Source organism: Trichosurus vulpecula, chromosome 5 (genome assembly GCF_011100635.1).
Source record: "Trichosurus vulpecula isolate mTriVul1 chromosome 5, mTriVul1.pri, whole genome shotgun sequence".
NCBI lineage: Eukaryota > Metazoa > Chordata > Mammalia > Diprotodontia > Phalangeridae > Trichosurus > Trichosurus vulpecula.
In genome coordinates, this window is record NC_050577.1 from 655,777 (window position 1) to 669,971 (window position 14,195).

General features: G+C 43.0%; 1 protein-coding gene across 3 annotated transcripts in view; it reads right to left on the minus strand.

The window, feature by feature from the left end:
* Positions 1-14,195, minus strand: part of LOC118850271 (serum paraoxonase/lactonase 3-like) — a 120,656-nt gene that overhangs the window by 38,751 nt on the left and 67,710 nt on the right. For all 3 annotated transcript variants that reach the window (XM_036759538.1, XM_036759536.1, XM_036759537.1), the window contains 4 exons: positions 8,773-8,973; positions 6,938-7,019; positions 6,543-6,671; positions 447-563 (listed from right to left, as the gene is read on the minus strand). In XM_036759538.1, coding sequence (XP_036615433.1) covers positions 447-563; positions 6,543-6,671; positions 6,938-7,019; positions 8,773-8,973 — 529 coding nt within the window. The remainder of the gene's footprint in view (positions 1-446; positions 564-6,542; positions 6,672-6,937; positions 7,020-8,772; positions 8,974-14,195) is intronic.

Here is a 14,195-nt window from a genome sequence, read left to right on the forward strand (position 1 = left end):
CCTATTCTCCAAAGATGACTCTAGACAGACTTGAAGAGATGAGACAATGATTCACAGTCACTCTTCTGCGAAGAGTTCTGTGAGGATCCCTCCCCCAAAGAGTAAAAAAACCCTCCCTCCAGGAGGAAGAGGCCCCTCTTTCCTGGCTCCCTAGGGGGCAGCACCCATCTGGGCCTTTCAGCTCCTGTTCTGAGTGCCATTCAAGCTGGCTTTTTGTCCAGCAAAGACTCCTCCCTGCACCATGGAACACAATGGTGGTGCCAGCTACACATCTGCTCGCCATCCAAGGAAATGCCAAGTTCAGGTTTTCTGTATTTGTTTTTATTTACTGCTCTTTGCTGGAAGGCCAGACCTTTCTTTTCTTTGGTTTACCCAGCAAGGAATTCTGTCCCTGAGAGTCTGGTTTACAGGTCACAGTACAATGCTTTATGGAACACTGTACCCACCAGCATTTTTTGTTTGTACACAGCAGCGACTGAGGTTCCCTGGAGGACGGAGCCATTGTTGGCATAGACCATGGTCACGATTGGCTTCTGGGAGAGAATGTTCTGGATGCGAAGCACCTACCAAGAAAGTGAACCAAATTCATGACCATTTTCACCAGGATCACAACAAGACCTCATGCTGATGTGTGACCACTCAGGGACTTTTGCCTTTTGAGAGAGTTCTCAGCAATCAGACAGAGCCTAACAGTCTCCTTTTCTTTTATTCTGGTTCAGGTCCTGAGAACATGCATCTATCTGCTTCTCACTCACCTTTCATGTCTTGCCCCAGGACTAGATGGCTGAAGGTGTAGGGTGGGGAGCTTGATAAGGCCTGATAATGTGCCAGATGATGTGTATCTAGGGTGATCAAAACCTGGGAGACTCCTTGCTGGCCTCATATACATAAAAAGAGAGGGATGAGACCACATGGGTGGAGAATAATAACCCTGCCTCTCTCACTTAAGCTTTTTTTCTTGCTCAAATGCACTTGCACTCTAAGCTGAAGAAAACATTGGGAGGAGCTCCTCCTGGTGGAGGGATTCCTTCCCTATGAAATTATTTTCAAAGGGCTATAGGTCTGTCATCAGAAATTAAGCAGTAGTTACAAAGGAATTCCTAACCACAAGTCATAGAGTTGTCTGAAACAACAGATTGTGATTTAGTTTAAGGTAAAGATGTTTGAGGAAAGATTGTGTCTTGGCACAACTCAGGTTATTGGCTATTCTGTGCTCCAAGAGAGCTTGGCTTTTAGAGATGGAGCCTTACCTTTTGGAAAGGAAAATCTGAGTGTAGAAAAGCTCTGGAAATTGACTTATGGGGAGAAAAACAGTTGGGTGCTTTTCTCTTGTCTAATTCTGGGTGTGTAAAGGGCCTGTCTACCTCCTCTAAAGATAAATAACCTTTAGGGCTCTAAGCCAAAGGAGAGGTGAGAGCATTCACTTGCAGTCATAGCCAAGTGCCAAGAAGAGCCAGGCCTGGTAGCAGCCATGAGACCACCCAGCAATACACCATCTTGCAATGATCCTGAGGTCAGGGGGCCCTGTCCAACCAGCAGGAAGCAGGCCCAGCAGAAGGGCAATGACATCATGACTTTACTAGAAGACCCTGTAGCTTTGGAAGCATGAATTACCTTGGACATGACCCCTTTGGGTATTTTCCTCTCCAATTATTCCCTAGTTCACATGAGAACCCCACATGTATACCTCTTCAAATACATTTCCTAGGCAAATCCAACATCCCAATGAAGGTGTGTGTATTGTAGGAATGTGTGCCAGGGTTCTAGGGGAAATGCTCTATTTATACCAGGTGTCCTAAAAATCTTACTTTTTTTAGCTTAAAATTGAGCTATGAGTTCTAGTACCAGAGACCCTGCACCGATTTTTCTATTGCAATTTTTGTTAAATGACATGGCTTTAAAATAATTGTATCCTAAGTTGATGAGTAAAAGAAAACACATTGGTGGGGGCTCATGAGCTATGGTTTGCTTTATTTTTTTCATGGTTGCAGACCCATGGGATACCTTGAGCCTGGGGGAGTTCAGAGATGGGCAACCCCTTGATGTTGCCATCACCTGTATGTGTTCTATTTCATTAATGAACTCTGAAATTCTTTTACCTAATCATAACTTTTGTTGTTCCATCTTCCCAGTGTCTTACAACCCTTAACTCTGTTCTTCATCCTCACTGTGCCCTCTTTTCCCTCCACTCCTCATTACTTTTCCAGGGTCTCATCCCTGTCCTGGCCACACTCTCCTCAACTGTCTCTCTCGATGCCTTGGTGAGCCCATTCAAACCTACATTACACCATTCCCTAATCTCATATCCATCACTCCCTTGTCCTATTGCCAATTGTGCATTGCCAGATGCCAACCTTGGATTCTTCTGTCCACCTTCCTCCTTCTCTCCTTTTCACACACTACTAAAGGAAATCACACACCCAGGCTGACTGGGCCCTGTATTGGCAACCAAAAATGGGCTCCTTAGCACTTAGTCAACAAGTGGCCTTGACTAGTTTGGCTTTTTCCCCTGAACTGAATGCTGTTTGTATGTTGGACTGGAGTAAGCTTGTCGGCCCCTTCACCTTGCTTCCCTTGCTTAAGCTGATGGAAAGAACCTGTGCTTTCCCGGTCAACCCCTTCACCTTGCTTAAGCAGATTGAAAGAACCTGTGCTTTCTCGGCGTACCTTACACCCCCGCAGAAGCTGGATGGTTAAAAGCAGCTCCCGTTGGAGCCAGAGGCTGCCACAGCCACAGCTGAAGCAGGAGCTGCCAGTAGCAGAGCTGACCTACGGGAGGAAGCTGAACAAAGACTTCAGGCCAGTGGGTAATCTTATTACCATAGAGGGGGAAGCATGATTTTGCTTTACGCAATCATGCTTCTCTGTAGCCTCCTGGTTACTCTTTCAAGGCGTACTTATTGGGCCTGGAAACTTTTCATTAATATGTCAAAATGGGGATGCTGGTTCATGGGTTGGTTACTGTGGAGCCTAAATATATGTTTTGATTCTTCTGCCTTCTACTTTGAGAGTTTCTTATATCCGGCGGTTCCGAACCTTTCAGACATGTTTATGATCCTCTTTGAGATTATAAACTCTGCCCTCCTAATACATTTGGCAACGAGGATGGGATTGCTAGGTATAAGATCTCTATTTAGAAGCAGAACAATTTCAGAGGAAGAGATGAATATCCCAGGATGGGAGGATTCATTTTATTCCTCCCTAGCAAAAGAATTGGCTAAAAAAGCTGGACCCTGTGAAAACTGGGAACCAAGCCTACGGAGAGGAGATCCTAGGGATTTGGAAAAGTGTTTACAAGAAGTTGGGATTCAGTCAGGGGCATCACTATCTAGGCAAAGCTGGATAGTGTTATCAGCCTACCGGCTAGTATACGAAAGATTGAGATTAAGTGAAAGACATGAGGGCACTCCTACCCCACAGCAAGAAGGGGAATCTCAGATAGCAGGAGACCAAACTGACTCAAATGAGAACTTTTCTATTAATGTGGCTAAGAGCAACAGGAGACCAAAAAAGCCCAGAGTGCATTTCAACCCAGCCCAGAAAGAGCCTGACTGCCTGCTTCGTCCTAGCCATGGTGGCAGAGGAAGTGAGTGGGGGGAAAATGAGACAACGTTAGGGGCTGAGGCACAAAACACTACTGGGGTTCAGGATGTCCCTCACACAGAGAATAGGAGATGGTTAAATGATCAGACAAGGGCTCGACCCATACAAAGGAGGAAGACAGAAACCCGAGGTGAAGATTCAGTTACAAGGGAAATTCAGGAAGATTTCTCACCACAAGAGGTCACAGATATTTTGAGTAGATTCAGCCAAAGAATAGGAGAACCATTAATATCTTGGATGGTAAGACTCAGTGATCAAGGGGCCAGTGGAATATCAGTAGATAGGACAGACTGCATGAGATTCATAGGTATCAGCCATGATCCTCTAGTTCAACAAGCTTTTAGGGAACATCATCAGCAAGGAGATGGTGATAGCAGGACTACTCTGTTGGCATTAGCCGCTGTGGGATGCAATAAGAGATATGCTACTGATTCTATGTGGCCCACTGAGCACAGACCCTGGTATTCACTTAGAGATTGTATCATGAGACTAAAGGAGGAGGTGATGAAGACTGCCATTGTGATAGGAACCGCAGACAAATATTACAATGATCCAATGGGACTGCCTCATAGGAATTTAATAATTAGGACAGCTCCCCCTGCTTATAAACAACTAATTTTGAATTTATTACTTGGAGAAGTAGGGAGCCGTCTTACAACAGTGATAAATAAGATTTTACAGTTACATGACTTAGGTGACTGGGGAAGGGATAGATCTCCTCGAGAGAGAAGAGTGAATAACCAGCAAACTTGGCGCCAAAGGAGAGTAACAAGGAAAGAAATGTTTACTGCTCTATTGAGAGCAGGGGTAGGTTTTGAAATGATAGATGGAATTCCAACCAATGAATTATACAGAATGTATAGAGATAAAGGACTTGATAACAGGAGAAATAGGGAAATAAGAACTGCTCCTGCAAGCCCACAAGCCACTCAGAGTGAAGGTGACCTTGTGTGATTAACAGATTAACATTTGGGGAAAGGCTGGGAGGACAATCCTAGTCTCTATCTAGGATGGGATCCTCTTAGTTTAATTTTCCCATTGTGTTTCCTTGTACATCTGGGGAAAGGCTGAGAGGACAATCTTAGTCTCTATCTAGGGTGGGATCCTCTTGGCTTCCTCATTATATTCCTTTTGAAAAGAAACATTTCCCACCTGAGTTTGGCTCTGATGTTGGATCTTTGCATAACTGAAATCTCAACCAAACTTGAGATGATTTTATTTGAAGGATAATAGTCCATACTTGTCTACTCTTTTTGTCCTTTGTTTTGGCTAACGTTGTTGCTAGTTCTGTTTCCTTTAGGCTTAAGCACTCTGCACTTTCTGGTGACTGCCTAAGCACATAGCATTCTTGGAATTCCTGCCAGCTCCTTAAAGAACTGACCTCTGGAATGGGACTTTTTGGGGCAGGGCCATCTCTACATCCAATTTCAGCATGAAGAAGCTATGGAAAATGAGACCTTCACCCCTTACCCCAAGATTTTGAGCCCCAATCATTCAAGGGGGGTGGGAATGATGATAGTGTTCTATGTTTACTTATTTTGTGTTATCCTTGCTGTGTTGTTTTATTATTGTGATATTATTGATCCTATGTAATGGATACAAGGATCTAGGGGTGGACATTTGAATTATTAATAATTATTTTGGGGATGATTGATTGAAGAGATTATCTTGCTGGGACCTAGGGGTGGATCACATTTGAATCATAAACCAATATTTAGGAATGTCACCAAATGATATGTTTTGCTTTATTATGAATGATATGTTTTAGTTTCCTTTGTAATTGGATCACAATGTATGTTCTAGGATACATGGCTGATTAGATTATGTATCCTATAACAAGGGGTGGAGTGTATTGGCAACCAAAAATGGGCTCCTTAGCACTTAGTCAACAAGTGGCCTTGACTAGTTTGGCTTTTTCCCCTGAACTGAATGCTGTTTGTATGTTGGACTGGAGTAAGCTTGTCGGCCCCTTCACCTTGCTTCCCTTGCTTAAGCTGATGGAAAGAACCTGTGCTTTCCCGGTCAACCCCTTCACCTTGCTTAAGCAGATTGAAAGAACCTGTGCTTTCCCTGGCGTACCTTACACCCCCGCAGAAGCTGGATGGTTAAAAGCAGCTCCCGTTGGAGCCAGAGGCTGCCACAGCCACAGCTGAAGCAGGAGCTGCCAGTAGCAGAGCTGACCTACGGGAGGAAGCTGAACAAAGACTTCAGGCCAGTGGGTAATCTTATTACCATAGAGGGGGAAGCATGATTTTGCTTTACGCAATCATGCTTCTCTGTAGCCTCCTGGTTACTCTTTCAAGGCATACTTATTGGGCCTGGAAACTTTTCATTAATATGTCAAAATGGGGATGCTGGTTCATGGGTTGGTTACTGTGGAGCCTAAATATATGTTTTGATTCTTCTGCCTTCTACTTTGAGAGTTTCTTATATCCGGCGGTTCCGAACCTTTCAGACATGTTTATGATCCTCTTTGAGATTATAAACTCTGCCCTCCTAATACAGGCCCACTACAAACTTTCACCTGATCTTAAATGCCCAAACTCATCATTCAACTAAATCCTCTCTTTCCAGTGTTCCCATTGTCCTCCTAAGCACCAAACCTAGTGGCTTTTCCCTGACCTCTCTGCAGCCTTTGATATTGCTGGTCACTTTCTCCTCCTTGCTCCCTTCTCTCTAGGTTTATGTGTCTCTTGGTTCTCCTCCTCCCTGTCTTACCACTCCTTCTCTGTCTGCTCTGAGCCATACCCACTAATCAGAGGAGTCCCTGTGTCTCTGTCCTGGACCCCTTCTCCTTTCTCGCTATGCCTTTTCTCTCCATGATCTCATCAGTTCCTGTGGAAGCAGATTTTCTTTAGTACCAGGATCTCTCTGTTCCTCTTTACAGCACTCTTCATTTCTGAGCATGCTTCTGCCCATGAGTACAAAGGAAACCATACCTCTGTTCCAGGGGGGTCAGCAGGATCGTAATTCAGCAGTTTCAAGCCACTGGGTACACATCCTGCCCAAACATCACCAGTGTCAGGGTCAACAGATAAGTTATCAAGTAGTGAGTCCACAGGAAGAACCTTTTAAGTAAAAATGTTGTCATGAGCAACCCCTCTCTCCCTCATTCCCTGACCACTCCTTCCATCTCCAACAAAAATGCAAGGCTGGGACTGACCCATAGTGACCACTTCTCTCTCCAGAAGGACTTTGCTACTCATCAGTGGAGAATGACTTCTTTCCTCCCCCTCTTCCCCTGGAGTTGTGGAGGCCCTGACACTGCCTAGAAAAGCCCCACTCCATAGTCTATCTGGCAAGTCACCCTCTGAAGTGCCACAGGGATTGTTACCTTCTCTAGAGTCAGGTTCCAGTTGTCATGCCTTTTCATAATGTGGATGCTCTGAGTGGTTGATGCAGCCACATAGATGTACCTTTAAAGAAAGATGTGTTTGCCTCTACAGGAAGCAATGGGACCCCCCCTTTCCCCCCTTATATACTGGAGAGAAGGTACAAATACTGCTAAAGGTCATAAGTGCTACTGACGTCCATTATAAAATTACAGAGCTTAAAAAGGCACTAAGTGGTGTCAGAGTGAACAGAACACTGCCCTTGGGGTCAGGAAGACCTGAGTTGAAATCCAGCCTGAGACACTAGCTGTGTGACCCTGCGTAAGTCACTTCATCACTTCCTGTCTCAGTTGTCTTAACTATAAGATGGAGATACCACCTCCCTCCCGGAGTTGGTGTGAGGATCTAATGTAATTGTATGTGCAGCCTCTATAAAGGCTGGTAATCTGTTATTAGGAGAAGGTTGCCAGGGAGGGAGCAAAGCTGACAAGTGAATTTCTTTCCCTTCCTTCCTTCCTTCCTTCCTTGCTTCCTTCCTTTCTTCCTTCCCCACTTCCCCTGCCCCCCATCTCTTGCAGTGGCTGCAGAGGCTCCTTCCTCAAGCCCACATGAGCCAAGGCTCTGGATACATCCCATTTTTCCGCTTTTACATGAGCCAGGGAGAATGCCTATAAAGAGATTTGAAATTTCCTTGTAAGAGAAATAAAAGAGTTACAGGATGGATCCCAAATCCATGGGGGCTGTTTCAGTGGGCATAGTTCAACCCATACACTCCCCTTCTGGAGACTTGAAGGGGATAAATTCCTAACTCCAAATATAGATCCGGGTGAGGGAAAACTCTCCTACCCTTCCATTTTCAAGGTAATTCAGGGGCATTTTCAACACATTTAAAGATCTTTCATTTAAACATATATAAGACAGTTAGGTGGCCAAGTAGAGGCTGGAAGACCTGAAATCAAATCTGGCCTCAGACCTCTGTTAGCTGTGTGACTCTGGACAAGGAATTTCCCCACTGCTTGCCCCAGTTTCCTTTTCTGTTGTTGTGAGGAGAAAATGAGAGAATATATGACAAGTGCTCCATAAATGCTAGCTATTATTATCATAAGTTAGGGTTATGTTTAGGTGATGGGGAGATAGATGGCATCTCTGTTACTAAATGGAAGAATATATGTAAGGTCCTTCATAAATGCTAGCTAATATTACTATTATTAAGAGGTGATGGGGAGAATGATGGCATCTCTGTTACTAAATGAGAGAATTTATGTAAAGTGCCTTATAAAGGCTGGCTATAATTATCATTATTTAGGGTTATCTTTAAGTAATGGGGAGATAGATGGCATCTCTGTTACTTCCTCTCACTTTTCTCTCTGTCCTCCAAGGCCGAGTTGAAGCCCTCTCACCCTCCTCCATGAGAGCCTGTCAAAGATTCCCGATTATGCCACTGCCTGAATCTTCTCTTCTCCAGGTTACACACCCGCTCTACCTCCAACTGAGCCTACATGTCTGACTTCCCATTTCCACCCACCTCCTTAGACTTAGCCCATTCTCTCCTCAGCCAGGCAGGTGCGCATTTCAGAACCTCTGTCATGGACTTCTCATCATACTGCTCAGGTGGCGACAGATTTTTGAGTGAGGAAACACCAACAGGCTCCTCCATGGTGCCTGGTATGTACCTGCCACCCATCTCTACCTGCCCCCCCCACACACACTAGGAGTCTTCTCAATACTGAAATTATCTGTCACTGAAGCCCAAGGAAAGTACAGGGTCCTGGGCAGAGGACCGTCCTCCAGCAAGCAAAGGGGTCAGTGGAGGGGACTTTGAAGGGTATGTACATACTTCTTGTCTGGAGAAGTAGCAATTCCATTAGCAAGGCTAATCCTATTGGCCACCTCTTTGACTTCTCCAGGACCGTAATAAATCACATTTGTCCAGTGTAAGTCCAAGAATATCTCCAGTTTTCCTAAGAAGTGATTGGTGAAATAGTGGTCGTTGGTGGCATAGAATTGTTCTGGTCCTAGAACCACGATGTCATTCACACTGCAATGAGGGATGGGGGATGGGGATAGGCAGAGAAGGAGAGAAAGTAAATGCAGCATCCGGATCACACTTCAGACTTAAGCAAATTATTCTTGACATTCCAGCAATAATCAAGTAATTTATATAAAAGGGCCCCCAGGAAGATGTAGAGTCAATAGACCCTAAGAACTAGCTCCATAAGCCCCCACCTCCCTCCCACCACTAAAATCACCCAAATAACAAGAGTACATCAAGGAAAGAGAACAAGAAAGCAGCACAAAAGGGAATTGCTTAAAGGTCACCAAAACACAACTTTCACCTTTCGCAAAAAGAGTCCACTCTCACGGAGTCAAACAGAGTCCATCACTTAAGAGACAGAAGTTGTTTGGTTTATTAATTAGTTTTAGCAGTAAAAACAGTCATGGGGGAAAACCTCCAGAAATCTTATACCTCCAGGAACTCGGGGAGAGTTGACAAGCATTTATTAAGTACCTACTGTATGCCAAGCACTGGGGATACCAGGAAGGCGTAAAATACAGTACCTGTTAATCTGATGGAGAACACAGCATGCCCACAGCCAGGTAAAGCTAAGATATGGACAAGACAATGTGGAGATAATCACAGAGTGAAGTTGCTAGCATTAAAGGGAATCTAGAAAAGCTTCCCCCAGAAGGTGGGATTTTAGGTGGGATGTGAAGGAAGACAGAGAAAGCAGAAAATGGACATGAGGTGGGAACGTAGGCTGCATAGAGTATCTCCCTGGAATCTTCTTTGATTGGCATGCCAAATGAACCTAAACAAAGTATACATAGTCCACATTCCTATCTTTTAAAATGCATGTCTGTCCTCAACAAAACTCCAGATTCTCCCTCCTCTCTCTATCTCCCTCCCTCCTCTCTTTTTCCCGCTCAACATATACACATATTTTTACCCATACATATTTTGTTACATGTATTATGGATTATTTACATATTTATATATACATATCATATATATACCCATATATACATATGTATTATGCATAACCCCATATATTAATATTGAGAGGTTCCCCACTTCTGGTAGAAATTGAAAAGTGGTAACAGAAATAACCTCAGTGTACCCCTGCAGAAGTTGGCCTGCGTCAGAATAACTAAGGAAACAAAAATGCTTTCCTGGACACCCATTTACCACTGAGGTCATGAGTTGGAGGGCACCAGGGATTGCTCACAAAGAATAGGAATTGGTAGCCAGAGGAAGCCTGGCTAAGAGGGGAAGGTAACATCACCTCAGAGGATTCTGGGAAGATGGCAGAGTAGGTGAGAAAATTCCAAGCTCTGCACTAATAAAATAAAATAGTGCCTCAGGGTTAAGTAGAGGTATAAAAACAAAAAAGAGTAAGGGCAGAACAGTGGTTCTCCTGGGACAATTGGAGAAGTTCTGAAGAAAAATCCCAGGATGAGGTTTGGTCCCTGTGAAGAGTAAATACCTCCAGGCTAGGTCCTAGGTTCACTTAAACCACAAACAGCAAGCCTTGGGATTAGCTGGGTTGGGAGGTAGCCTCAGCCCTAGCCACAGAAACTTTTACCTCCAGGAGAGTGAGGGGTGTTGGGCAACTGATCCAAGAATATTGCCAGCCCACAAGGAATGCCAGACCCGGCTGTGCCGTGGAGATGCAACCAGGAGTGAGAAGGAACCAGCACATGGCCAGTGAGTGCAGAAGCAGTGGTGTAGGAAACCTCTGGTTGTGGCCACTTAGTGGAGGCTGGATATCTTGGTTTTAGTTCCAGGCCAGGGGGGAGAACTGAAGGATTTGAGGCCAGAGACACCATCCCCCATATCCCAGGACTAGAGGTGATTACAAAAACTAAGCAGCTACAAAAAAAATGTGCGCAGGCAAAGGATGAAGAATCCAACCACAGAGAATTACTGTGGGAATAGAGAAGGCTGGAGTTCATCTTCAGAGGAAGATACTGAAAGAAAGAACCCTCTTCTAACCCAAAGAGTAACATCAAAAGGTCACCTGCCCAAAAAGAATTCATAGAAGATTTTTAAAAGACTTTAAATATCAAATGAGAGAGATTAAGAAAAAAAATTTAAACATAAGAACAATCCAAGAAGATTATGAAAAGAAAGGCAAACAATTAGAAAAAGAGACCCAGAATCTTAAGGAAAAAATGATTCCTTGAAAATCAGAATTGGGTAAGCGGAAGCCAGTGATGTTAAAAGAGGCTAAGAAATAACAAAACAAAATAAAATATAAAGAATGAAAAAATAGAAGAGAATGTGAAACATCTCAGAAGAAAAACAACTGATCTGGAGAACAGATCAAGAAGAGAAAACATAAGAATAATTGGACTACCTAAAAGGTATGATCAAAAAAAAAAGAATCTTGTTATAATAATACAAGAAATAAAGAAACTTGTCCTGAAGCATTAGAACAAGAGGGGAATGTAGAAATAGAAAAAATCCACTAATCACCACCTGAAAGAGATCCTATGAGGAAAACACACAGGAACATCATAGTCAGATTGCAAAAACCCCAGCTCGAGGATAAAATATTATAAGCAACAACAACAAAAAAATTAAATATGGCAGTGCCACAATGAGAATCACACAATACTTATCAGTAGCTACACTAAGACCACGGGTCTTGGAACACTACATATCTAAGAGCTAAAGAACAGGGCTTGTGGCTGAAAATATCATACCTATCAAAGCCAAGCATAATCCTGAATGAAAAAAAAAATGAACACTTAATGAATGGTTGGTCTTCCAGGCTTTTGTTAAAAAAAAATGAACTCAATAGAAGATTTGACATACAAGAGCCAAGAGAAACATGAGATACATACCAAAGATTAATTACAAGGAACTCAATAAGGAAAGACAGTTTACCTTTTTATGAGAAAATGTAAAACGTATGTATAAGATTGTTATTAGTAATTGGGTAGTTCTTAAGCAAGATTGGGGTAGACCTGAGTATGACATGATTTTAAAAAGAAGAACCAGTAAGGAATAGCTCAAACGACTAATTATCTTGTACAAATGATGTAACAGAGGAAGAAATGACACAGAGGAATTAGATGGCAGAGGAAAACTGGTAGTTCTGGAAACCTACTCTCATCAGGAATGGGTTTAAAAGGGAACAAGACATTTATATCTAGAAGTGTATGAATGTCTTCTAAATTCAGAAAGAAATAAAATGCTAGGAGATAGATAAGGGGGAGAGGATAAGGGAGGGATCTTTAGAGGGGAGGATGAAGGAAAAGGAAAAGGGAGGTATAGAAGGGTGTTTAGAGTAATGGGAATGGGAGAGTAAGGGAGAGATCCTGGGGTGGGGGGAGTAGGTTAAGTGATGAGAAGTAAAGTAAAGGAGTCAGGAAGGATAGAAAATAAGAGATACACATAAACGCAAAATAAAAATCAGGATTAAAATTTGTTAGGGAAAAAGGAGCAGGAGTGATAATCATGATCGTAGACAACGTTAAAACCAAAATAGTTTTGATCAAAAGAGAAAAATAGGGAAACTACCCTATATATCAGCCATATTAATCAATGCTGTTTTGGACCATGTAAAACAACTAGACAGTATAAGGTGGAAATATTGCTGGGGTGTAGGAAATAACAAATTGGTGAACTTGGAAAAATATGGAAAGACGTGGACTTATGAAGGAAGAGGTTATCCACCCTCAGAGAAACAGAGGATAAATATAGTCTGGCCTTATATATAGGGATTTAAATGTATATGTCTATATATGAGTATAATTATAGATAGCTAAGTATATGTAAGTGTATGTATGGGTATATGTATGTATATATGTACATCTTTGTGTATATATGTTTACATATGTATGTATTTATATATATATATAAATATATCTGTGCTTAATATATATATATATACCTTAATATATACCTGTGACTTCAGAGGTGGGGAAGAAGGAGGAAAAAGACACAGTAAAAGGTGCACAACAGAGGACAAAAGAAAACTTTTAAGGAAGCAAAGAAAAGATGGACAGCTCTCATCACATGTAGGCGTTCTTGAAATGGGAATTTGTGGCTGTGTATTTTGAATCCACTCTTATGTTCTGCTGTGTTTTTCCCCTTTTCTTCTTTCGTTTTATTTTAGTTTTATTATTTAAGTTTGTTTCTTTTTTCCCTTCTTATTTTGTATTTAAATTTAAAATAAAAAAAAAAGATCGCTTCAGTCTTGAGGCCACATCACATTTTGGAGAGTCAGAAACTTAGCTTCCAGGTTGTGTTTCTCTGTTCCCCTCTTCCAAGCTTGGGAAAGGAGCATCTGTTGCCAATGCAATGGTGCCTTTCACCCGCACCCCTACACCAAACCCCTGCAAAACGAGACTACGTACAGTGAAGCAGCCTGGGTGAGGTGAGGACCCTAGCCTTCCTAAAGGTACATTCTGCCTCCCAAAGCTGGTGACTGAGCAGAAGAAGGCCACTGTCTTTCATTGCCCACCACTTCACTGGAGCTCATGCTCCTTTATTGCAAGGTGCGGTGAGGCCAAGAGCCACCCTGGACGGAGGTTGCCCCAGCTCTGCCCTTCCGCCCTGCCTGCCTGCTCAGGCTGGTTCAAGAGAGCAGCATTCCCTCCCCACACAAACATATTCCTGATCTCTTCTCTAGCCCTGGACCACTGGGAAGTTATTGCCAGGTGGCCTGTAGAGACAAAGCTAGCAGGGGGCAGCTGACCATGTGATCCTTCATCCCTGTGCAGCCTAGACTGGGATGAGCCACACCCCCTCCATCTCTCCATCCTCATGTTTTCCCCTCTCCCTTCCCCATCAGAGAACATGCAATTTGAAGAGAGCTTTGTGTATCTATGACTCTTGCAGGCTCCTAAGGGAACAGGGAGATCAGAAATAAATTCACAACCACAATGGAAAGACAAACAAAATTGAAAGCTCTAAGGACCATGCTCAGTTTAGCGATCAGCCATGATTCCAGAGTAATAATTATGGAAATATAGGCTCCATCTCCTGATGGACCATGACGGGCTTAGGGGGCAGAACAAGATAAACATGGTTCTGTAGACAGCCAATGAGAGAATGTGTTTGGCTTCATTCCACATATTTCTTGCAAATAATCTGTTTTTCTCTTTTCATTTATTTTTCTCCCTAATTCAGTGGAGGAGTGGGAAAGAGGGAAAAAAAAATTTCTGTTCATTTAGAAAACCCCCCTAAAAAAGGGAAAGGTTGAGATGAATTGTAGCGAGGAAGACTGCAGGCACTTCTGGATGAGGTTA